General features: G+C 36.1%; 1 protein-coding gene across 1 annotated transcript in view; it reads right to left on the bottom strand.

Moving 5' to 3' along the window:
* Nucleotides 1–26,843, bottom strand: part of Apoltp (Apolipoprotein lipid transfer particle) — a 2,338,027-nt gene that overhangs the window by 1,536,539 nt on the left and 774,645 nt on the right. Inside the window, exon 11 of the mRNA XM_067766285.1 lies at nt 21,334–21,686. Within this exon, the coding sequence (XP_067622386.1) occupies nt 21,334–21,686 (353 nt within the window). The remainder of the gene's footprint in view (nt 1–21,333; nt 21,687–26,843) is intronic.

Here is a 26,843-nt window from a genome sequence, read left to right as displayed (position 1 = left end):
ACGATTGAGATATCTGGCGAGCTGTGACAGCTTCCTACCATACGTGTGGGGGCGTCTCCGTTTATTGTGCAGAACGTCGTTTCTTCTATTTGATCCGCCAACATCTCACCCCTATTGTCCGCCCGCAAGTTTGAGTGCCATAGATCATGATGGGCATTGAAATCGCCTAAGATAATGCGATTGTTGCCAGTGAGTAAGGCCCTGATATTAGGGCGGTATCCACTGGGGCAACAGGTGGCAGGAGGGATGTAGATGTTGATGATTTCTAGGTTTGCATCGCCTGACCGGACAGATAGGCCTTGACGTTCTAAGACATTGTCCCTGGATCAAATATATAATATTGCACAGAGTGGTGTATGATAAACGCGAGACCGCCTCCATTTCCGCTCTCGCGGTGTTTCCTGTGGACATTATAGCCAGAGCAGGTCTGCAATGCAGATCTTGCTGTGAGTTTAGTCTCTTGAATCGCAGCAATGCGGCGCTTAGGCGTAGACTACGGGGCGCCCTTGGGCGTGAACAGCAAGGAGCCACAAAAGATTTATAAAAGTTACGTGGACGTCGGGTTTTGGTATCAAGCCCAGAACACACCCTGTCCGATGCAACCATCCCTTGCACGAGACACACTGAACAGAGTATGACCGTCCTAAAAAGATTCTTTTCCGGCAGATGCAGCAAAACCATTTCACAGGACCGGGGTCAGGAGACGCACCCGGATTGGATTCGATGCCTTCCCGAAGTAAGAGAATATGGAGCAGTCCTGCTGCAAGGAGCTGCTGGGAGGATGACAATTTGTGGGAGGGACGAAACAAATTAGATGGAGTCACACTGAAATGACAGTCCTTGGTCGGGAAAAATCCCGAGTCGCTCCGGTACATAGAACCGACTGCCTTGGGAAGCGCCTTCGATCCATCATAAGCAACTGTGAAGCCTGTAGAATGTCCAAGAAACATGTGCCTCATCATTAGAGCGATACACTTGGAACTCGCTCACGACTTAAGCACGAATGCAGATATCATAGCGCTTGCAAAGAAAGATGTCTGGTTGTTGTTGTTTTTGTAGCTGTACTTCGCCCCACCCAATAGGCGCGACCACTCACAAATTTCATAAATATCCACTAACGGGAGTTCAAGGAAACTTTCAATTTCAAAAGGGGTGGACCAAAGTGAAGTTAGAGGCTTTAGTTCCACATTGCAATTAAAGAGATGGTTGGTGTCATGTCGAGACATATTGCAAGCAGGACATACATTATGTATGTCGAGGTTGATTCTGGTTTTTAAGATTTTAGCCTGTTACAGTATCCAGATTGAATTTGAGCTACAGAGATACGCGTCTTCCTAGGAAGACTGCTTTCCTCTTCCTGGCATAGAGGTCCAACTGCTTTTTGTGGATGTCACTGCGTTCCTGTTTTTGTTTTTTTACCAGTGATCTTAGGTGCCGTATTTCTTCGTAACGCTTGCGGAGATAACTTCTTAACTCCCTGGAAGTTGTAGACTCTTTAATCAGATGTCTGTTGGGTTGCCCAGGTTTCTGAGAATTGTTGGGAAACTCTTTGTGCAACATTTCATTTATCTCCCTAATGGGGAGTATTCTCACCTCATTGTATAGTTGGTGTTCTGGCGAGATAAGAAGACAGCCCGTAGCGTTTCTCAGAGCACTGGTTTGGTAGGCATCAAGCTTTAGGCCGAATGTCACCCCTAGTATTTTTGAGTGTAAGACAGGCGGTATCGTAATGCCATCGACGTAGATATCCAATATGGTCAACATCTGGTCTATCTGGTAAGGCGTGGGAAGTGGTTCAATTGCCCGATTAACGCTTCCGAAGGAAGTGTATAGGAGCAGATGATGAAAAGAGTTCTGCGTTAAACATTAAAGAATACAATGACATGCTTCCTGATCGAAGTGGAAAATATTATTAGCTCTCGTCTTCTCGCCCATATACCAATATCACTTGACCAGGAGGAACTACTCACGCCCAACCGTTTCCTGCTTGATATAGCCAACTTAGCGCAAACACCATTGACCAACATGGATTTCGAAAGGATATGTGGTTTGCGAAAGCAGTGGGGAATTGCACGTCAAGTACGAGCCACTTCTGAAAGAGGTGGATTGCAGGATATCTGTCACCGTTAACCCACGTTACGTTACCACGTAATCAATGGTGTCGAAGCATTGTAGATCAGGTGTACCCAGGAGTGGATAGTGTCGGAACGGAACACTGCGGCAAGCTGCATCCAAACTGGTCGTGCTAGACGTGGAAGCTGGTGAATTTTGTCATTCGAATAAGTCTCTCATGCGCTTATAGTACGGGGACGTACTCTAAAAAAGGAAAATGCTATGAAATCATAACAAACGGGAACGTACTCTAGTAAGGAAATTGTGGAAAAGGCTATGAAATCAAAACAAATGAAAGCAGTTGCATTGGCTATCAGTTGGGCTCGATATACTTGCTCAAAAACTTAAATTCATTTTTATACCCAGCTGAGCAGAGCTCACAGAGTATATTAATTTTACTCTCATAACGGTACCCCGTAACGGCATTAACTATTCGAGATAGATATAGACTTATGTATATCAAAATGATCTGGGCGAAAAAGGAAGTTCATTTAGCCATGTCCACCCGTCCGTCCGTCCGTAAACACAATAACTTGAGTAAATTTTGAGGAATCTTGAAGAAATTTGGTATGTAAGTTCCTGGGCACTCAGATCAGGTTGCTATTTAAAATAAACGAAATCGGACTATAAGCACACCCACTCTTTCGATATCGAATACTTTGACAAATCGAAATGTGCGATAATTCCTTGCCAAAGATGGATAAAGCAATGAAACTTGGTAGTTGGGTTGACCTTATGACGCAGAATAGAAAATTAGTAAAATTTTGGACAAATCTCAAAATGGGCGTGGCTCCGCGCTTTTTCATTTAATTTGTCTGGAATACTTTTAATGCCATAAGTGGAACAAAAATTTAGCAATCCTTGTGAAATTTGGTAAGGGCATAGCTTCTATGACGATGTGAAAATGGGCGGAATAGGTTGAAGCCACGCCCAGTTTTTATACACAGTCGACCGTCTCACATTGGGGATTAAGCACTAATTTTATTCAAAACCACTTACAGGTTCGAAAAATTAACCGATTGCAAAAATGTTTACACAGAAATTTTTGTAATTAAATTCTGAAGAGATTCACATGGCTTGATTCTTCAAATTAATTTTTTTATTAAACAAATTGTTGCAAAATAGCCTATTCTTTGCAGAACTTTATATTATAATACGTATTTATGTATCACTTTCGTGACATACAATTTTTGCTCAATACTTGAGAGAATGATATACACTTTAAGAGATAGTAGGTATTGCTAATATACATTGTTTTTGCAAAATTAATTTGTTTAAACAATTTTTTAAAGAACATTTTGCAAAATTGTTTTTTTTAATTTTTTTCTAATTAATTTTAAAAATGTGCGTCTGTCCTTCCGCTCAGCCGTTAACACGATAATTTGAGCAAAAATTGATATATCTTTACTAAAGTTAGTTCACGTACTTATATGAATTCACTTTATCTTGGTATTAAAAAGGGGCGAAATCCGACTTTTTCGATATCGAAAATTACAAAAAATGAAAAAAATTCCCGAATTCTATACCAAATAGCAAAAAGGGATGAAATATGGTAATTGGATTTGTTTATTGACGCAAACTATAACTTTAGAGAAAACTTTGTAAAATGGGTGTGACACCTACCATATTAAGTAGAAGAAAATGAAAAAGTTCTCCAGGGCGAAATCAAAAGCCCTTGGAATTTTGGCAGGAACACTTTCGTGGTATTACATACATAAATAAATTAGCGGTACCCAACAGATGATGTTCTGGGTCAACCTGGTCAACATTTTGTTCAATATCTTGAAAACTCCTTCACATATACAACTAAGGGCCACTCCCTTTTAGAACCCTCATTAATTCCTTTAATTTGATACCCATATCGTACAAACACATTCTAGAGTCACCCCTGGTCCACCCTTACGGCGATTTCTCGAAAAGGCGTCTATAGAACTAAGGGACACTCCCTTTTAAAACCCTCATTAATACCTTTAATTTGATACCCATATCGTACAAACACATTCTAGAGTCACCCCTGGTCCACCTTTATGGTGATATCCCGAAATGACGTCCACCTATAGAACTATGGCCCACTCCTTTTTAAAATACTCTTTAATACCTTCTATTTGAAACCCATGTCATACAAACACATTCTAGAGTTTAGTAAAGATATATCAATTTTGGCTCATTTTGTCGTGTTAACGGCCGAGCGGAAGGACAGATGGTCGACTGTGTATAAAAACTGGCGATGGCTTCGACCGATTTCGTGCATTTTCACGAAAAACAATTATCGTCATAGAAGCTGTAGGGTTTCTTTTAATATATTATACATTTTACCTGTTAACTTTATATACTTTGGCAATTCATTAGTTTATGTTCAATAATTTTATTTTCACTATTTTGATTTTTCAAATATCAAAAATTTCATTCTGTTGAAAATATTTATAAAATAAAAACATACATTTAAGCGTATTTTTATAAAAGTTTTTATAAAATATAAAAGTGGTTTCAACCACTACAATTTGGCGATCCTGCCAGGAGGCAATTGAAGAAACGAGAAACAAACAGCAAATTGCCAGATAAGCATCGACCAACGAATAATGAAATGAAAATTCTGCCGCAAAAAATTGTTATATTTTAGAACGTTAATACTGATTGCAGAGGTCATTTTGTAACTTCAAAAAGTAAAAAATTTAACAGTCAAATAATAAAAATTTTGTAAACAAACAATAAAAAAACCTTTGCCGATACATAAATAAGTTTCAATATTTTTAAAATCGGAGAAATGAATCTGAGTTCTTGCAAAATTTTGTTAGAATTCGCAACACCACCTTCAATGTGCACAATTCAGTACTCCTTTTTGTGTGTTAAGTGTTCACTTTGTGCGCCCACAGATGAACAAATAGCCTTAGCCATTTAAATACATTGAAGGCGAATCAATTGAAGTATTTAGCACAAAAAAAAAACAAACATATATATATAAAAGAAACTAAAAAAATACAAATTAAGATTTTTTGATAATTATTTTTCTGTTTTGCATTGCGTTGTGTGGCTTTAATTATAAATTTGGTGTCTCTGCCCGTTTTATTCTTGTTTCTACGTCAAATATTTAATAATACTATGATTAAAAAATACTTTAATTAAAAAACATTCTCTGCTTACCGTTGTTGGTGGATTAAAAGAGAAAAGATAAATAAAAATAACTTTCTAGGGAACTTAAGCCACATGCGTTTTTATCATCATCACCAAATATATACTAAATAACACAACAAGAGTTACAGTTATACATTCATACTTTTAACACAACACAATTAATTCGATCGTCGTCGCGACTAGACGTATATTATTTTCGCGACGTATATTATTTCGCTAGTTTCTAGTGGCTTACGCTATCATGAAAAATTTTATTAAGTGCTCTATTTCGTGTGGTATTGATGACCATCTAATATGTGGACTTTGTTGCCTAAAAGTTCATATTAAATATACAAAATTTGATAGTGGCATTGTAAATGTTTTAAAAGACAATAAGAATATTGCTTGTAGATGCGACAATTGTGTTGTTGGTCTGCATTCTAAATTGCAGTCCAAGATAGCTGAGACTCAAAAAAGCCTAACTGCTCTTGGTAGCTTTTTAAAGTCCATAAGTGGTGATAGTTGTGAAAAAAATAAACAAACAAAAAACATTAAATCGCGAAATAGTTCGGAGAATGCAAAAAATATTATTATAACGCGCTCAAAAGCTAATGTCGTTGAACCGAATGCGAAGCAAGCGCAAAATGCAAATGCAAATCAAGAAGAGTCTGTTACTCTCCCATTGCCGAACTCTTGTGATGTTGTTTCTGCTGAAGATGAAGTTGTTGCTGTCGTCATGAGTGCGAATGAGGTGCCATCAGATCAATGCATTGCTTATGCTGACGTCGCTGCTGGTGCTGCTGATATTGCTGAGTCCGTCCCTAAATTGGCACTGCTGATTCAAATAATGCACAGGGGAAAATTAATAACAAATGTGACGTGAACAAAAATCAAAAGGCGCGTGCAATTGTTGTTGGTAGCAATGCTAATTCCAATTTGAATGTAAATGTTCGCTTTAAATGGCTTCACTTGTCATCTTTTAAGCCGTCGGTAGATGAAGAAGCAATTTTAGATTATGTTTCAAAAGTTTCCAATATATCGAAATCCGTAATGCGTTGCCAAAAGGTTGTTAAGAAGGATGCGGATGCCAATTCTGTAACTCATGTTAATTCTAAGTTTGGTATATCCTCATCCAATTATAATGAGATCCTTGATGCATCAATTTGGCCGTCTGATGTCAAATTGAGGCCATTTCGTTTTTTTCAAAAGGCTGTGTCCCTGCAGAAGAATGTGTGAGTGTTAACTCAAGTACTAATAATGAGCCAACTATTCCATGTTTGAATAATAGTGCTCCCTCTACAAAGAAATCTTTGACTATTTATTTTCAAAATATGTCGGAAATGAGGACTAAAGCTTCAACTGTTTATGCCGCTACTTGTAAGAGTGGTTATGATATAATTGTTCTCGTGGAAACGTGGTTAATGGAAGATTTTCATGATAATGAGTTTCTTGATAAGAATATGTACAGTGTGTTTCGCAAAGATCGAAATAGTTTTAGCACAGGTCTCCCTCTCGAGGAGGAGTCTTAATAGCTGTTAAGAAAGAAATACATTCGTCTCAGGTTCCTCTTAATATAGCTGATACTGCTATAGACCAACTAATAATTTCAATAAAAGGCAAACCCGGTATTCTTCACGTTAGTGTATCTTATATCCCGCCAAATAGTCCGGAGAAGCTTTATGAAGATCATGTTAATAACATTACGTATGTTTCGAGGGACGATTTGAATTCGCAGTTATGTGTATTAGGTGATTTTAAATTAAATATAATCATTTGGAGTTATCTTCCAGGTGAAAATGTTCTTATACCAACCAATGTAAATTATGCTAATGAAATGTATTTAGTTGATAGTTTTTGCAGTTTACAATTAGTTCAAATTAATAATTTTGTAAACTCACTCGGTAAAATACTAGATCTAATTTTTGTTAGCAATGATCTAAATTGTAATTACTTTGTTCTTGTTTTCCGTTATCGAATACTGACAAGCATCATATAGCATTAATACTAGAGCTTGAGTTTTATGAGTATGCAAATGTTGCACTTAATAATGAGATTGGTTTCAATTATAGTCGGTGTGATTTTGGATTGATAAATAATTTAATTTCCAATGTTGACTGGCAACTTCGTTTTCGTCACCGCAGTCTTGTGGACTGTTTTAATTTATTTAAAAGTAATGGGGCATATTCATAGTCCTGAGTTAGAGTATGCTTGACTTGGTGCGGCACTAAAAAGATAGAGTACATTTCATTTCTAAGTATATCATAGTCAGTTTAGTGGCATGCTGTAACGACAGCCTACTTTAGGCAAAATTCTATTACATAAAGAAATCTATTACGCAATGTTGTCAAATCTGGACGTTGGCTTGTTGTTATTCATTTCTTGCGTCTGATTGCTAAAAATTCAAAAAGTAAGCAATTTGTTAATAAAAAATGTATTTTAACCTCGTTTATTAATTAAAATTTGTATTTATTACTACAGAAAAATAAAAGAGAACAAAACTGCCACAAAGAAAATTTAGGAAATTTAATAAAAATCGCACTGCTATTTTTCTGTTCGCTGTTTTATATGTATATATACGCATATCTGCTTCGAAGAATGATTCCATTTAAGTATTTTGTAGTAATTAGTTTTATTATTTATTTTATACACAAATCCAGATACAAATACAATAAGAAGTGGTTAGCACCAAATGATAGAACGGTGTTAACATGTAGTATATTTGAAATATTTAGATTGAATTACGTTTGTTATTCATATTAGAGAGATGGTTACAAGCACTTGATTCTGAATTTCACTTCGTCATCAGCTTGAATTTCAAATGCAGGTACTTGATTTCGAAGCTCGCCATCCGATAAAAAAGTGAAATTCAGAAACATGCCCTAGTAACCATCGCCGTGTGCACTTTTTGTCTAATATCAAAAAGAATACAAATTGTATTATTTGCTCGCAAAACGAATTATGTTTTTTTAGTATTTAAAGAAACCATGTACCCTAAAACAAATGGATCAAATCGTTCTTTATATATTTTTGGCTTTCTCATTATTCGCGAATCGTCAATAGTTTCAAAATCTCTTTCGATTTCCTCAAAGTATGACATTTTCACTCTTCTTGAATTAAAACCACAGCTTAAATTACTGAATACACACGTAAATTGAAATTTCATTTCATTTGACAGATTAACCGATGAATGCGGCTTTTTTGCGAGTATGATAAAGATAAAGTATACTTTTTTTCTGAAATATGCTTTAACTTTTTTAGCGCATACTTTAACTTGACTATGAATATGCCCAATATCTCGGAAATAGTAGAAAATAATATTCCTCGTCTTCCAGCAAGGGTTTATAAGTTACCGTGGTATACAAAGAACCTAAAGAAATTTAAAAAGCCAACGTAATAAATATTATAAGCTTTTTAAGGAACCGAATTCCCTTCAACACAAGCAAGAATACTTAATGTACGTTGAGGAGTTCAATTGCCTTGATAAATTCTTATACAATCAGTATATTAATTACTTCGAGAATAACATCAAATCCAATCCAAAGTCGTTTTGGAATTTTATTCGTTCTAAGCGATCATCTTCAGTTAATCCGCGGGCTGTGTCTTACCAAGGTATAAATTCAACATCATCTTATGACTCGGCAAATTTGTTCGCAGAGTTTTTCAAATCGAATTTCGACTTTAGTGACGCTCCGAGTGAGAATAGTGGTATGCTAAATAACATATCGTCTTGTCTTAAATTCCCAACATTAGTTGTTGATATAGATGATATTATTATAAGTATAAAGACTATCAAAGAAATGTATGGTTTCGGTTGCGGAACCCTTGTTGTACATTTTTAATTTGTCCCTAAGTCAGGCATTTTTTTGGATCATTGGAAAATTACTTATATTGAACCAGTTCACAAGAATGGTAATAAGAGCGATGTTTCAAATTATCGACCAATTTCTAAATTGCCCGTTATATCGAAACTGTTTGAGAAAGTGGTTATGGGAAAGTTAATGTCGTTAGTTCAGCGGCATATCTCCACAAATCAGCACGGATTTGTTCCAGGACGTTCAACAATTTCTAATCTCTCAGTATTTTCCAATTACTGCATTCCAGCTTTCACAGATGGTTTCCAAGTCGACTGCATATATACTGACTTGTCCAAACCTTTTGATAGAGTATCTCAACGAGTTTTATTGGCTAAGGTACAGCATTGGGGGTTTTGTTCCACCTTCTTACAATGGATAAGTTCATATTTATCCAATAGAATAAATTGTGTTGTTATCGATAATGTAAAGTCAGCGCCATATTTGGCTACTTCGGGTGTGCCTCAAGAAAGCATCCTTTGTCCGCTCTTCTTTATAATGTTTTTTAATGATGTAAGTGCTTGCTTTAAAAAGTGCGGCCATCTTAGTTACGCTGATGACTTGAAAATCTTTTTCAAAATAAAAAATGAGTCTGTTGTTCCTGCACTTCAAACAGAATTAGTTGCTTTTAATGATTGGTGCAACAGGAATAGGCTTGCTCTCAATGTCAGTAAATGTTACAGTGTTACGTATTCTAAATTAAATAAGAATTTGATTTCAACTTATTACGTTTCTGATATACCTTTGGTAAGGGTCAATAAAATTCAAGACTTAGGTATCGTATTCGATTCACTATTTATGTTCATTGAACACTTAAATTTTATAATCCCTAAAACGTATTCTTTATTGGCATTTATAAAAAAAAATGGCTCCCAGACCCATATACTAAAAAGTTATTGTATAATGCGTTTGTAAGATCAAGGCTGGAATATGGTTCTATAATCTGGTGTCCATATTATGAAGTTCACAGTAAAAGGATTGAACGTGTTCAAAAAGTATTTATGAAATATTGCTTATCTGACATAAATTTTGACCTGCCGATCTCTTCATATACATCCAGGTGTAAGTTAATTAATTTGCATACATTAGAGAGTAGAAGGGTAATTTTTTCTATTATATTCATTTATGATATCGTTAATGGCATTATCGATTGTCCAATACTTCTTGCATTATTGAACTTTCATGTGCCACCACGTAACTTACGCCAACATAATGTGTTTTACTATTGAAAAGTTAAGATCTAATTATGCCATGAATGCTCCAGTCACACGCGCTCTAAGTGTAATCAACTCTATTAATTCCAATCATTGCATTGACTTTTCTATATCTCGAACTTGCTTTAAAAATATATTATTTTCTGTTTTAAGCTAAATAGTTTAGTACTATCCATATACATATGTACACATATATCCATATGGAATCTAGTCTCTAAGATTTTTGTAAACATAGACTTAAATAAATAAATATCAAATATGAAATAAATAACACAAAAAGAGCTACAGTTATACATTCATACTTTTATTTATTTAACAACTAGCAATCCGCACCGTATTTCACACAGGTTGCAATGTTTAAAAATGGTAATTTTTTGTTGAATTTTGAATTAATGCTTCAAAATAAAGATAATTCATATCCCTTTATCTTTTTTCCTTTTCTTTCCCTTTCCTTCTTTCCCTTCCTTCCTTTCTTTTGTGTTCCTTTCATATCCTTTAATTTCTCCTCCTTTCTTATCCTCTTTTCTCTTATCCTTCCCTTTCCTTTAGTTTTCTTTCATTTCGCTGCCAGGTCCTATATTCTGCCCTCCTTTCCTCCCCTGTAATGTCCTCTCCTTTTATTTGTTTGTTATGAAAAGCTCGGCTCAAAAACTTATTCAAATCGTAATAATAAATCATTATTAAAATATGAAATTACATGGATGAAAGTTTTGGACAAATTATCTTAATTAATTGTTTTCATTTCCTCTCCTTTCCTTTACTTTCCTTATTTTTCCTTTCTCATTTCGTCTGCTTTCCCTTACCTTCCCTTCCTTTCCTTCTTTCCCTTCCTTTCTTTCTTTTCATTTCCTTTCCTTTTCTTTCATTTCCTGTCCGGTCCTGTCTTCTTCCTTCGTTTCCTCCCCTGTATTTCCTATCCTTTTATTTCCGTATTGTTAAAAGCTTGGCTCAAAAACTTATTTAAATCGCACGGATAAGTTATTATTTAATATTAAACTGCGTGGATGAAAGTTAAGGAAAAATTATCTTAATTATTTTTGTTAGTTGGGCCAAACTCTTTGTAAATTGTTTGCTGGAAAAAGAAAAGACAATAGCTTTAAATGTATGAAAGCATTTATTTGGAGCAATTTTTAATTTATAATTTATTTAATAATTTGGGAAAAATTTAGACAACGTGACATCAGGACGGACAAGGCGACAGCTGTTTCGATTATACCTTTTAAATCTCGTCAAAGCCTTTTCTCCCGTGAGTGGTATTTGAACCCGCACTCCTACGCAGGCCCGTAGAGAGGGGAGGGGGAATGGGGGATTCCCCCGGGCCCGGGGTTTCTGAGGGGCCCGCGATTTAGTGATACTTAGACATTTTTTTTTAATTCAGTAGAGTCTTTAGTTGTTCAATTGTGCAATTTTTTAGCCGAATTTCAAAAGCAATGAATATTTGCATTTCGTTTTATTATTATAGTGAAGTGTGAAAAATAAAAATCTATATATATAAAAAGAAAGGTTAAAATGTGTTTTAGTTGGTCGTCGGTGTTTGAAGAGATGCATCGGTTGATTATACCTCACGCAGTGGTTATTACATAGGTTTGGTTGCGATCGACGTACAGGGACTCGAGATATAGGCCGAAACGTGGACCCGGGTACCCCTAGAATGTGTTATAGAATAGGCATAACAAATGAAAGCTGTTGATGAGTGCTTTAGTAGAGGGTAATTTTCATATCCCTGGGTGACTAGGGTCTCGAGATATAGACCAAAACGTGGGCCCGTAAATGCGTAGACAGTGTTTATACAATATGGATATCAAATGAAAACTGTTCATGAGTGCTTTAGTACAGGGTAGTTTTCATAACTATTGGTGACTAGGGTTTCGAGATATAGGCCAAAGCGTGGATCAGGGTAACACTAGGATGTATTTTTACATTATGGTTATCAAATTGAAGCTAAGCTGTTGATGTGTGCAGAGTAATATATTATTCTGCTGGGTGACTAGGGTATCGAGATATAGGCCAAAACGTAGACCCGGGTACCCCTAAAATGTGTTTATAGAATAGGGATAACAAATGAAAACTGTTGATGAGTGCTTTAGTAGAGGGTAATTTTCATACCCCTGGGTGTCTCGAGATATAGGCCCGTGAATGCGTAGATAGTGTTTATACAATATGGATAGCAAATGAAAGCTGTTGATGAGTGCTTTAGTTCAGGGTAGTTTTCATACTTATTGGTGACTAGGGTCTCGAGATATAGGCCAAAGTGTGGATCAGGGTAACACTAGGATGTATTTTTACATTATGGGTATAAAATTGAAGCTAAGCTGTTGATGTGTGCTTTAGTAAGTATAGAGTAATATATTATAGCGCTGGGTGACTAGGGTCTCGAGATATAGGCCAAAACGTGGAGCCGGATACCCCTAGAATATGTTGGTATTATGGATACTAAATCAAAGCTGTTGCTGAGAGCTCTAAAGTAATTTTCATTGTTATATTCTTTTTAGTCGCATCAACCTGGCAAAACTGATAAATGTGCATGCGAAGCCGAAATAAAGACATGAATTAATAATACCCACACACCTACTTACATACGTCCTATTCGATTTGCGTGAAATTTGGTATATAAATTTGCCTATATTTGTATTTACGATCCTTTTTTCCGGGAAGTAGACCAGAGACGGTCTGGGACTGGGATTACAACTAGGACTGGGACTGAAACTCGGAGTGGGACGGGGACTGGAAATGAATACATACCACCCTCTGGGACATGCAATAAGGTATGAAAAAGAATGGGAAGAACTTGAGAGAAGAGAAAAGAGAGAAGGAGATTGAGAAAGAGATAGAATGATACGAAGATGGAGATAAATGAAGCGTGATCGTTATGGCGGGGCATTTCCTACCTCGTTGTTTAACAGAATCTTGCCAAATGGATAGAAAGTGGAGCGTGACTGGTTGGTGTAGAGTGCCAGTAGCAATGCTTTTTATTGCCTACCATGTCATGCCGTCTGTTAAGCTCCAATACTTTAAATCGACCTAAAATTTGTTGTCCTGGCGGATATTCGAAATTCCAGGTATGAAAGAAGCTATATGATAAACTGCCATCACACGAAAATACTCAAGATCACATTAAATGTTTGTTATATTCAATAGCGATCTTTACAAAATCTAATTCAAGAGGAGGCTACAATTGATACACTTATCAATGAACAGCTAATCACTGAAACTTAAAAGTGGAAAGATATTTTATATAGAATTGTGGGCACTATTTTATTTTTGGGTGAAAGAGGCCTAGCTTTCAAAGGCGAAAGTGTGTATCTTGGTGAGCAAAAAATGGACATTTTTTGGGCATCTAAGATCCCATTGTGGTGTGGTGGTAGCGTGCTCCGCCTACCATACCGTATGCCCTGGGTTCGCACCCCGGGCAAAGCAACATCAAAATTTGAGAAATAAGGTTTTTAAATTAGAAGAACATTTTGCTAAGCGGGGTCGCCCCTCGGCAGTGTTTGGCAAGCGCTCCGGGTGTATTTCTGCCATGAAAAGCTCTCAGTGAAAACTCATCTGCCTTGCAGATGCCGTTCGGAGTCGGCATAAAACATGTAGGTCCCGTCCGGCCAATTTGTAGGGAAAATCATGAGGAGCACGACGCAAATTCGAAGAGAAGCTCGGCCTTAGATCTCTTCGGAGGTTATCGCGCCTTACATTTATTTTTATTTTTATAAGATCTCATAAGCCATTATGATCCGATACTTAGAGATCATTTGGAGAAAGTTAGGATTTCACAGCAGCAGCACAAACGTTTACAAGTTCACTATCTTTCCCCAGACATTCAAAACGAGTTTATAGAAACTTGTGCAAAGCACGTGAGGGAAACTATATTATATCAAGGCAAGAAAGCCAAGTATTTTGCTATTATCGTTGATGCTATGCCTGATGCTAGTCATGTTGACTACGTTCATTTTGCGCTAACTCCATATCAATTCGAAAGCAACAAATTTTACAATTCAAGAATGATTTTTGGCTTTCGTGGATTGTAACCAAAAAACTGGTAAGGAAATCGCGGATTTAATTTGCCATACTCTAGGTAAACATGAAATCCCATTAAAAGATCGTCGTGCACAAGCGTACGATAACGGCGCCAATATGAAAGGAGCTTACAACGGAGCACTAGGTCACATTCTTGACAAAACTCGAATGCTGATTACTCGCCTTGGTCTCAATTTATGTGGTGTTGCTGCTGTAGAATGTTGTACGGCTGCAATTACTTTCTTCGGAGTTGTACAAAAATGTTTTACTATTTTCAGCAGCAGCCCACAACGATGGGATATCCTCACAAAAATGTACCGAGCTCTCTTCACAGTCTTTCAGACACTATGTGGTCGGCTAGAATTGAGGCAATCAGACCATTCGCGAACCATGTTCCAGGATTAAAACAAGCACTAAACGCATTACTTAAGCTAAATTTGTCTGCACAAGCCTACGGAGATATTGCTGGCATTCTCAAGTACATTAACAAGTTCAAATGTATCTTGCTGTCCTCAATTTAGTTCAAATTATTTACTACAATTAATGAAAGAAAAGCTAGAGACGCCACCATAGATGTTGAGGTCCGACATGTGGGTCCCCCATAAATTCAGAAAACCAAAATTCGGAAACAAATTTTTTCAGAAAGCATTAATCAGAACTCTTTTTTCAGAAAGCCAAATTTCAGAAGTCAAATTTCAGAAACCAATATTCAGAAGACAAATTTCAGAAGTCAAAATTCAGAAAGTAATCAGACAGCAAAAATTTTCGCAAAATTTTAAGTTTTTTGCTGTCTGATTACTTTCTGAATTTTTAGTTCTGAATTTTGCCTTCTGACATTTGACTTCTGAATTTTCACTTCTAAAATTTGAATTCTGAGTTTTGACTTCAGAGTTTTGACCTCTGAATTTTGTCTTTCTGAAGAAAGGGTTCTGACTAATGTTTTCTGAAAAAATGTGTTTCTGAATTTTGATCAGGAACGAATGGAAAACCATTTTAAACGAACGCACAACAGTTGCTATTCAATTGAACATCTCGCCAAAGTTTCCGGACATTTTAAAGAGAAAACCCACAAGACGTTTTGAAGATAATAGAAACTAGATGATTACGGATGATCCAGAGTCTGATTTTAAAAACAATACATTCTTGGTGATCGTTGATTCCGTAATCACTGGCATTACTGAACGATTTGCAGCTATGAGAAATTTGAACGAAACGGTTTCCTCTTCGTTGCAATTTGAAGACATGGATGAAACGACGGGCTGGGCGAGTGCTGCAAAATTTGTCGAAAAATACAGGTCGGACGTTTCTCAAAGCTTAGAATGCGAAACAATTCACTTGAAACACATTTACGAAGCAAATTTTGATAAAGATCTGTCACCATTGGAATTGCTAAATGCCATCTGTGTACAATTTTGCCCAACATTTGTGTTGCTTTACGTATCTTTTGTACTATACCTGTCACTGTAGCTAGTGCAGAACGTTCCTTCAGCGTCCTTTCAAGAATCAAAAACTTTCATAGATCGTGTTCATCTCCTACAGTGGTCGAAGTATTACAAACGCATTCAGACACGTCATGTAAACCTTATCCCAATTGCCTTCTTTTTCATGTTTTTCTTATACACAGTACATACTTCGTAAGTAATCATGTGTTTAAGTTATGCGTTGGCAAGGCGATTTCAAAGAAACTGGTAGTGTTGTTGCTTTTGTTCTATTTATAGAACTACAACGAATTACGAATTAAACAATGTTGTCTATTTGTATGAATTAAGCGGGGATTGCCCTAATTGCTTTAAATATATGAAAACATTTATTTGAAGCAATTTTTAATTTATAATTTTATTTAATAATTTGGGAAAAATTTAAACAACGTGACATCAGGACGGACAAGGCGACAGCTGTTTCGATTATATCTTTTAAATCTCTTCAAAGCATTTTCTCCCGGGAGTGAGATTTGAACCCGCACTCCTACAATGCTTGAAGTGTTGCAAACGTATTAAGCCACGTCATGCCTTAGTTGTTGTAAGCATTATCCCAATTGCCTTCTTTTTATACTCAGCTGAGCAGAGCTCACAGAGTATATTAACTTTGTTCGCATAACGGTAAACCGTAACGGCATAAACTAATCGAGATAGATATAGACTTCCATATATCAAAATCATCAGTGTCGAAAAAAAATTTGATTGAGCCATGTCCGTCCGTGCGTCCGTCTGTCCGTAAACACGATAACTTGAGTAAATATTGAGATATCTTCACCAAATTTGGTACACGAGCTTATCTGAACCCAGAATAGACTGGTATTGAAAATGAGCGAAATCGGTTGATAACAACGCCCACTTTTTATATATATAACATTTTGTAAAACACAAAAAAACCTTGATTATTTAGTAAATAATACACCTAGAAAGTTGAAATTTGACATGTGGACTGATATTGACACTCTTGATACAAATTTGAAAAAAAAAATTTTAAAATGAGCGTGGCACCGGCCACTTGTGATAAAATCAATTTTAAAAATATTATTAGTCATAAATCAAAAATCGTTAAACCTATCGTAACAAAATTCGGCAGAGAGGTTGCTTTTACTATAGGGAATTCTTTGAAGAAAAATTAACGAAATCTGTTAAGGACCCACTTTTATATAAAAGATTTTTAAAAGGGTTGTGACGAATAAAATAAGCTATATATTTGCAAAAAAGAGCTTTATATCAATGGTATTTCATTTTCCAAGTGGATTTAAAACAATAAATAGGAAAACTTCAAATTTTAAAAAATGGGCGTAGCACCGCCCCTTTTATAACTAAGCAATTTTCTATGTTTCGTGCCATAACTCGAAGAAAAATTAACGAATCGTAATAAAATTGGGTACACATATTTTCCTTACAGCAGAAAATATTTCTAGGAAAAATGGACGAAATCGGTTAAAGACCACGCCCACTTTTATATAAAAGATTTTTAAAAGGGTCGTAGACGAAAATAATAAGCTATATCTTAGCGATAAAGAGCTTTGTATCAATAGAATTTTACTTTTCAAATTGAATTATAACATTAAATAGGAAAACACTAAAATTTTTGAAAATGGGTGTGGCACTGCCCCTTTTATGGCTAACCAGTTTTCTATTATTCGGGAGCCATAACTCGAAGAAAAATTAACGGATCGTAATAAAATTGGGTACACAAATTTTCCCTATAGTAGAAAATATTTCTAGAAAAAATGGACGGGATCGCTTAAAGACCACGGCAACTTGTATATAAAAGATTTTTAGAAGTGTCGTAGACTAGAATAATAAGCTATAACTTAGCAAAAAATAGTTTTGAATCAATGATATTTCACTTATCAAGTTTTATTGTAACAGGAAATGGGGAGACATTTTTTTTAAACAGGCGGTGCCACGTGTTATATTGAGAAGTAATTTATCTGAAATGAAATGTGCAATTGAAGAGCACGCTGAGTATATAATGTTCGGTTACACCCGAATTTAGACACCTTTACTTGTTAAATACTCATTAAAACCTTTCATTTGATACCCATATCGTACAAACACATTCTAGAGTCACCTCTGGTCTACCCTCATGGCGATATTTCGAAAAGGCGTCCACCTATAGAACTAAGGCCCACTCCCTTTTAAAATACTCTTTACTACCTTCCATTTGATACCCATGTCATACAAACACATTCCAGGGCTACGCTAGGTTCATTTTCCTACATGGTGATTTTCCCTTATTTTTCTGCAAAGCTCTCAGCTGGGTAGTTAATTTTCGGTTACACCCGATTTTAACCTTCTTTACTTGTTTTAATCAACATTTGACAAACCCAAATCGAACCTTTTATTTATATTCGTCCTCTGTTGCAAAATTAGGTATGTGTTCAATTATTATTAAAAAGCAAACGTTTTTGATCAATTTTTGAATATAGACACCGTTTCAATTTGAAATAATGTTGAAATTTGGTCAGTGTTTATTTCATTTTTGTTTTGTATGTATATTAGGTCGGGTCGATTTGTGGGGAGGCAAAAAAATCGCCCATTGCTATGTGAAAATCATATTCTAGGGATCAAAATAAGAAACTTTGCCGAAGGAACCATAGCTCTAAAACGAATTATGATGCCCCCCCCCCCTTTGGGTCGTAGGGGCAAATTTTGAAAAATCCCACTTTGAAATGCCTATGTTTTTTCTATTGGGAGTTTATTTTTGTCTTTAGAAATTTATTTAGTCAGAACATATGTAAATGTAAAAATGAATTTAACTTAGTAATAGAAAAGAAATAAAAAAATTATTAGAAATTAGCGTTTTTACAACCCCTTTTAAAACCAAGGCATTACTGTGATGCATTTGCATGTCGTAAACATAGTTGTGTGGGTTTTTATTCAACCGTTTTAAAAAATGAAGGTATCACTGTGACACAATTGCAGATCGTAAAATTGCTTGTGTTGTTTTTTTTAAGCCACCACAAGACACAGCAGGTGGAATTGAAATTTCCCCTACCCAAAAGTTCGACCCAAAGGGGAGGGGGGGGGGGACATCAAAATTCGTTTTAGATCCCTAGAATACGATTTTCGCAGAGCAATGAGCGATTTTTAAATCGACCCACCTTAATGTATATTGATGGCTGAGTTGTCCCTACCCACCAGGGGCTTGTGGGTATATGTATATTATAGCCCATTGTAGACAAAAAGGGCGATTCACGGGACTCTCTCTTAGGGATAAGTCATCTCGGCCGGTAGTGTATGTATATGTTAGTCAGGATTGCAAACCGGCACAAAAATCTACCATTTCGGTTCAGTGGTTCGAACCACTTTGGAAAAAACTTGAACCGGTTCATAAGTACATTTGCACAACAGAGCCGGTTCTGTTCCAGTGGTTCAACCCTTGCCAATAAGATATATGAAGGAAATGTTGCATTCAGATGCTCTGTTACTAAAGTATCTTGGGATTGAATTGCTTTTAAAATAAAGATAACAGCGCCGGGCTTTTAGAAAAGTCTCTAGCCCGTTTATATACATTTTTAAAGGTCCCCATCATGGATGGTCATAATTTCATTAATGTAAATACAGCCCATGCGATATGGATGCATGTCTCATTGCAGAAAGATTACGCATCCCACCTGTAGACCTGGTGGCGAAGAACATAGTGTTATTAATTTCAACGAGACTCAAAATTTCAAACCAGCTTGGCAGTTTGAGACCATACGGCCATAGCAGCAAAGCGCTATCTAACATTGGACGAAGATACTACTAGGTACCGTACCTGTCTTCGATGATAATATAAGAGCCAATACAGTGGTGGAGCGGTGGCGCCATGGCCACAAATGGCAGACGAGGCTAATCTTTTCGTTAGGGTCTGCAGTGTTACTGTATTTCAGGCGGAAGCTGTAGCCGTGAAAAAAGTAGTAGAAACTCTGGAAGAAACTAGCTTTAACAGCAGCCGCGTTAACTTTTATATTGACTGCCTAGCTCAGTCTATGTGACTCTCTCAGGTAGCTGCCAGTAATACATAACCTAAGATAAAAAGCTATACTTTAACGTTCTAAAGATTAATATTAGAAAATATGTCTCATTTATTATATGAAACTTCACAAAAAATCACAAAAGCTTAATTTATTTAATAATTTGGGAAAAATTTAGACAACGTGACATCAGGACGGACAAGGCGACATCTGTTTCGATTATACCTTGTAAATCTCTTCAAAGCCTTTTCTCCCGGGAGTGGGAGTCGAACCCGCACTCCTACGATAGTTGAAATGCGTTTGTAACCATTTCAACTATCGTAGGAGTGCGGTTTCGACTCCCACTCACGGGAGAAAAGGCTTTGAAGAGATTTACAAGGTATAATCGAAACAGCTGTCGCCTTGTCCGTCCTGATGTCACGTTGTTTAAATTTTTCCCAAATTATTAAATAAATTATAAAATTAAAAATTGCTTCAAATAAATGTTTTCACACATTTAAAAAAAGCAATACGGGCAATCCCCGATTAAATCATACAAACAGACAAAATTAGTTAATTCATTGTAGTTCTATAAATAGAACAAAAACATCAACAATACCAAAGTTTCTTTGAAAACCGCCGTACCAACAAGCATAGCTTTAACACATAATTGCATACGAAGTATGCAATGTGAAAAAGATTAAAATATGCAAGAGAAGGCAATTGGGAAAAACTTTACAACAACTAAGGCATGACGTAGCTGAATGCTTTTGTAACCATTTCAACTATCGTTGGAGTGCGGGTTCAACTCCCACTCCCGGGATAAAAGGCTTTGAAGAGATTTACAAGGTATAATCGAAACAGCCTGTCGCCTTGTCCGTCCTGATGTCACGTTGTTTAAATTTATCCCAAATTATTAAATAAATTATAAAATTAAAAACTGCTTCAAATAAATGTTTTCACACATTTAAAAAAAGCAATACGGGCAATCCCCGATTAAATCATACAAAAGCTTAAAGTTTGGTCAAATCTGAATTAAAAATTAAAATTAACAAAGTTCTATACCTGAATTTATACTATCTGCATACTTTAAAAAGTTTTAAGGGAAAGTGGGGAATTAATTTAATTTTGACTTATTTTGTTAAAATTTTATTTTGAACCGAAACGAACTCTTTTTTGGGGATCGTGGGTTCAAGCCACGGGAAAAGCAACATCAAAATTATAGAAACAAATTTTTCAATTAGAAGAAATCTTTTCGAAGCGCGGTCGCCCCTCGGCAGTGATTTGGCAAGCACTGCAAATGTATTTCTGCCATGAAAAGCTTCTCAATGAAAACTCATATGCCTTGCAGATGATGTTCGGAGTCGGAATAAAAGATGTAGGTCCCGTCCCGCCAACTTGTGGGAGAAATTAAAAGGAGGTCGGCGCAAATCGGAAAAGAAGTTCGGCCCAAAACCTCTTCGAAGGTTATTCGCGCATTACATCCATTTATATATTTTTATTTTATTCACTTTGAAATAAATAAGGTTCGGTTCAAAGCCCCAAAACAGCGGATGGTTCAGCCTATGAATTTCCGTTCGAACCTATTTGTAGCCCTGATTTGAATACTTACTTGTCCAAGTGCACTTCCACCTGTAGGGTTAATGGCTGCTCCATCAGCATACTTGTATTAAGCCAGTATTTCTTTTCTTTTATTTGTATACGCATCTCAAAAGTTTTTCTTTTAATAGGATCAGATTTAAAACTTGTTTGTAAAGTTAGACGGTATGGATCGTCGCCATTTTTTAAATGAAAATGTCCTAAAGAAAACGTTTCGTTATGGCTATAAGATGTGTAGAATGATATAGTTTCGAAAGACGCACTCTCGACGGTCATCTTCAGAACTTGAATACGGTGATTGCGAGCTTTATATTTTGCCTTAATCGCAACAGATTGTTCCGTGAACCAAGTACCATTAAAATTCACCTGCGGGAATTAACAACATTTTGATTAGTTTTGTTTTAAGAATTTGCGTCTAAATTAATATTTGCATACGTATCAAGGATCGAGGACAATGCAACAATTCGAGAAAATTTTAGCCCGTGGGCACCTAGGGTCTTGAGACCAAATGTATGATTACCAAATGAAAGCCTCTGATGGAGGCTTTAACAAAATAGTAAACATTTTCGGATATCTCACCCGCTTGCGAGAAAAAGTTAAAAATGTGGACCAGGCGTATCCCTGAATGCATTTTTGGGACATGGGTTTCAAATGAAACAAAAGATCCGCACGAAAAATTGAAAATAAAAATTTTGAAACAGAAATGGCGAAATTTAAAATTTTTCGCAGGATGTGTAGAACGATATGGAAGCACTCTCGACGGTCATCTTTAGAACTTGAAAACGTTCATTGTGATCTTCATAATTGCCTTAATCGCAACAGATTATTCTGTGAACCAAGTACCATTAAAATTAACCTGCGGTAACAAACTATATTGTGATAAGTTCAGTTTTACGAATTTGCGTCTAGATCAATATGGAGCAAACGCAAAAATGTCAAACTTCAAAGATATGAGTGTGAACTGTATTCTCGACTTACTTCTACCTACACAAATCAGCGAGAAAAGACTGTACAAAATAAAAATTTGCGTATGCGCATTTGGGAAGGCAGTTTATCCCGTTTTCTGAACATTACGATTTTTTGAGCTCACCACCATTGTAGATAAAGCAAGTGTGATATCATCTGCATGGACGTCAAAATTGATTCTTAAAGGGACTATCGTGATCTCATGTGGCCGCCATGGTGTGATGGTAGCGTGCTCCGCCTACCACACTGAAGATCGTGGGTTCACACCCCGGGCAAAGCAACATCTAAATTTTAGATACAAGGTTTTTAATTAGAAGAAAATTTTTCTCAGCGGTGTCGCCACTCGGCGGTATTTCGCAAGTATTCAGAATGTATTACTGCTATGAAAAGCTCTCAGTGAAAACTTGTATGCCTTGCAGATGCCGTTCCGAGCCGGCATAAAACGAGTAGGTCCCGTCCCGAAAATTTGTAGGAGAAATTAAAAGGAACACCTCAAATTGGACGAGAAGTTCGACTTAAAATCTCTTCGGAGGTTATCGCGCTTTACATTTATTTATTTATCGTTATCTTATCCGATATCTCTTTCTATCACAAGCTGATATAGCCGGCCGTGTTCGTCGCCAATTCAACATTCTGTCAAAATACTGCCAAAACGCTAAAAAGTAGCCTCTTGAACATCCTGTCAGAGAGTTGACAGATGGGGTAAAATATATCACCCGTTCCACTTAAAAAGCTTCATCGCTTCGATTTGGATGGTTACGGAGATATAAGCGTCTGAATTCTCATTTTTTTGTGGAAGCCTTTTTTTCTATAAATCACAAGTCGTATAATTGGCTCTCTAGAAGAAATTAATAAAACGGTTTCTAAAGTATTTTTCCACTCTTTTTGAATATGAATATAAAATAATTTTTTAGAAAAATTTTAGTAAACATTTTATTAAAATTTTTTTTAAATTTTTTTCAAAGAGGGACATTTTTCATATTCTTATATTTATTTTAAAAAAAAGCTTGATATTTTTCCTTTAAAATGATAACTATTTTATTTTGGCACGCGAAAATTTCTTTAATACATTTTTATTTTAAACATATAGAGTTCCAGCTAAAATTCACCCATAAATTTTATAACTTTTATTTTTTATTTTTTTTATACTCAGTTGAGCAGAGCTCACAGAGTATATTAACTTTGATTGGATAACGGTTGGTTGTACAGGTATAAAGGAATCGATATAGATATAGACTTCCATATATAAAAATCATCAGTATCGAAAAAAAATTCGATTGAGCCATGTCCGTCCGTCCGTCCGTCTGTCCGTTAACACGATAACTTGAGTAAATTACGAGGTATCTTGATGAAATTTGGTATGTAGGTTCCTGGGCACTTATCTCAGATCGCTGTTTAAAATGAACGATATCGGACAATAATCACGCCCACTTTTTCGATATCGAAAATTTCGAAAAATTGAAAAAAGGCGATAATTCATTACCAAATACGGATTAAGCAATGAAACTTGTTAGGTGAGTTGAACTTATGACGCAGAATAGAAAACTAGTAAAATTTTTGACAACGGGCGTGGCACCGCCCACTTTTAAAAGAAGGTAATTTGGAAGTTTTGCAATTTGGCAGTCGTTGAAGATATCATGATGAAATTTGGCAGGAACGCTACTCTTATTACTATATGTCTGCTTAATAAAAATTAGCAAAATCGGAGAACGACCACGCCCACTTTTAAAAATTTTTTTTTTTTAATTCAAATTTTAAAAGAAAAGTTAATATCTTTACAATATATAAGTAAATTACGTCAAAATTCAACTCCAGTAATGATATGTTGCAACAAAATACAAAAATTAAAGAAAATTTGAAAATGGGGGTGGCTCCGCCCTTTTTCATTTAATTGGTCTAGGATAATTTTAATGCCATAAGTCGAACAAAAATTTACCAATCCGTGTGAAATTTGGTAGAGGCTTAGATTCTAGGATGATAACTGTTTTCTGTAAAAAAGGGCGAAATCGGTTGAAGCCACGCCCAGTTTTTATACACAGTCGGCCGTCTGTCCTTCCGCTCGCCCGTTAACGCGATAACTTGAGCAAAAATCGATATATCTTTACTAAACTCAGTTCACGTACTTACCTGAACTCACCTTGTATTGGTGTAAAAAATGGCCGAAATCCGACTATGAACACGCCCACTTTTTCGATATCGAAAATTACGAAAAATGAAAAAAATGCCATAATTATATAAATAAAAATAAATGTAAGCCGCGATAACCTCCGAAGCGATCTAAGGCCGAGCTTCTCTTCCAATTTGCGTCGTGCTCCTCTTGATTTTTCCCTACAAATTGGCCGGACGGGACCTACATGTTTTATGCCGACTCCGAACGGCATCTGCAAGGCAGATGAGTTTTCACTGAAAGCTTTTCATGGCAGAAATACAATCGGAGCGCTTGCCAGACACTGCCGAGGGGCGACCCCGCTTAGAAAAATTTTCTTCTAATTGAAAAATCTTATTTCTAAAATTTTGATGTTGCTTTGCCCGGAAGTTGAACCCAGGGCATACGGCGTGATAGGCGGAGCACGCTACCATCACACCACGGAGGCCGCCGATATATAGTTATATACCAAATACGAAAAAAGGGATGAAACATGGTAATTGTATTGGTCTATTGACGCAAAATATAACTTTAGAAAAAAACTTGGTAAAATGGGTGTGACACCTACCATATTAAGTAGAAGAAAATGAAAAAGTTTTGCAGGGCGAAATCAAAAGCCCTTGGAATCTTGGAAGGAATACTGTTCGTGATATTACATATATAAATAAATTAGCGGTACCCGACAGATGATGTTCTGGATCACCCTGGTCCACATTTTGGTCGATATATCGAAAACGCCTTCACATATACAACTAAGGGCCACTCCCTTTTAAAATCCTCATTAATACCTTTAATTTGATACCCATGTCGTACAAACACATTCTAGAGTCACCCCTGGTCCACGTTTATGGCGATATCTCGAAAAGGCGTCCACATATAAAACTAAGGCCCACTCCTTTTTAAAATACTCATTAACACCTTTCATTTGATACCCATATCGTACAAAAAAATTCTAGAGTCAACCCTGGCCCACCTTTATGGCGATATCTCGAAAAGGCATCCACCTATAGAACTAAGGCCCACTCCCTTTTAAAATACTCATTAACACCTTTCATTTGATACCCATATCGTACAAACAAATTCTAGAGTCACCCCTGGTCCACCTTTATGGCGATATCTTGAAAAGGCGTCCACCTATAGAACTAAGGCCCACGCCCTTTTAAAATACTCATTAACACCTTTCATTTGATACCCATATAGTACAAACAAATTCTATAGTCACCCCTGGTCCACCTTTATGGCGATATCTCGAAAAGGCGTCCACCCATGCAACTAAGGCCCACTCCCTTTTAAAACACTTATTACCACCTTTCGTTTGATACCCATAATGTACAAACGCATTCTAGAGTCAACCCTGGTCCACTTTTATGACGATATTCCGAAAAGGCGTCCACCTATAGAACTAAGGCCCACTCCCTTTTAAAATACTCATTAACACCTTTCATTTGATACCCATATAGTACAAACAAATTCTATAGTCACCCCTGGTCCACCTTTATTGCGATATCTCGAAAAGGCGTCCGCATATAGAACTAAGGCCCACACCCTCTTAAAATACTCATTAACACCTTTCATTTGATACTCATATCGTACAAACAAATTCTAGAGTCAGCCCTGGTCCACCTTTATGGCGATATCTCGAAAAGGCGTCCACCTATAGAACTTGGGCCCACTCCCTATTAAAATTATCATTAACACATTTCATTTGATACCCATATCGTACAAACAAATTCTAGAGTCAGACCTGGTCCACCTTTAGAGCGATATCCCTGAATGGCGTCCATCTATAGAACTATGGCCCACTTCCTTTAAAATACTCTTTAATACCTTCCATTTGATATATATGTCATACAAACACATTCCGGGGTTGCCCTAGGTTCTTTTTACAACATGGTGATTTTCCCTGTGGAGACAAAGTAAGGTTACACCCGAACTTAGCCTTCCTTACTTGTTTTTTTTTTTCAAGTTTGAACATTCTATGTGTTTTTATTTCTATTCTTAAATAAAAGTTTGATATTTTTCCTTTAAAATGATACCTATCTTGTTATGCTGCCTGAAAATTTCTTTGATACATTTTTTTTTTAACATAGAGGTACAGATAAATGTATCAATTTTTTTATGCGCGCTTTAACTAGTTTTTTTTATTTTCAAAGGAAAGCTTTCTCATTATTTCTCATTTCTCATTTTCAATAGCAATAAATTGTAATAAAAATAAAGTTTTGTAGAAATAAATAAATATAATGCACATGTTCACTAAGTATTAAGCAAAATATAATACCACAATGAAAAAAGTGTAAGAACATAAAAAGCAGGCATAAATAATTTTTTACTGCCGTAAAATGAGTCTTGACCTTTACCGAAAGAAATTCAAGGGTTTAAAACTCATGTGTATTGAGACCTTACATTGTTTA

The sequence above is a fragment of the Eurosta solidaginis genome, chromosome 2, assembly GCF_040869045.1.
Source record: "Eurosta solidaginis isolate ZX-2024a chromosome 2, ASM4086904v1, whole genome shotgun sequence".
NCBI classification, from domain to species: Eukaryota; Metazoa; Arthropoda; class Insecta; order Diptera; family Tephritidae; genus Eurosta; species Eurosta solidaginis.
The sequence above is the reverse complement of the archived record's forward strand: the minus strand, read 5'-3'. Positions and strand labels throughout refer to the sequence as shown.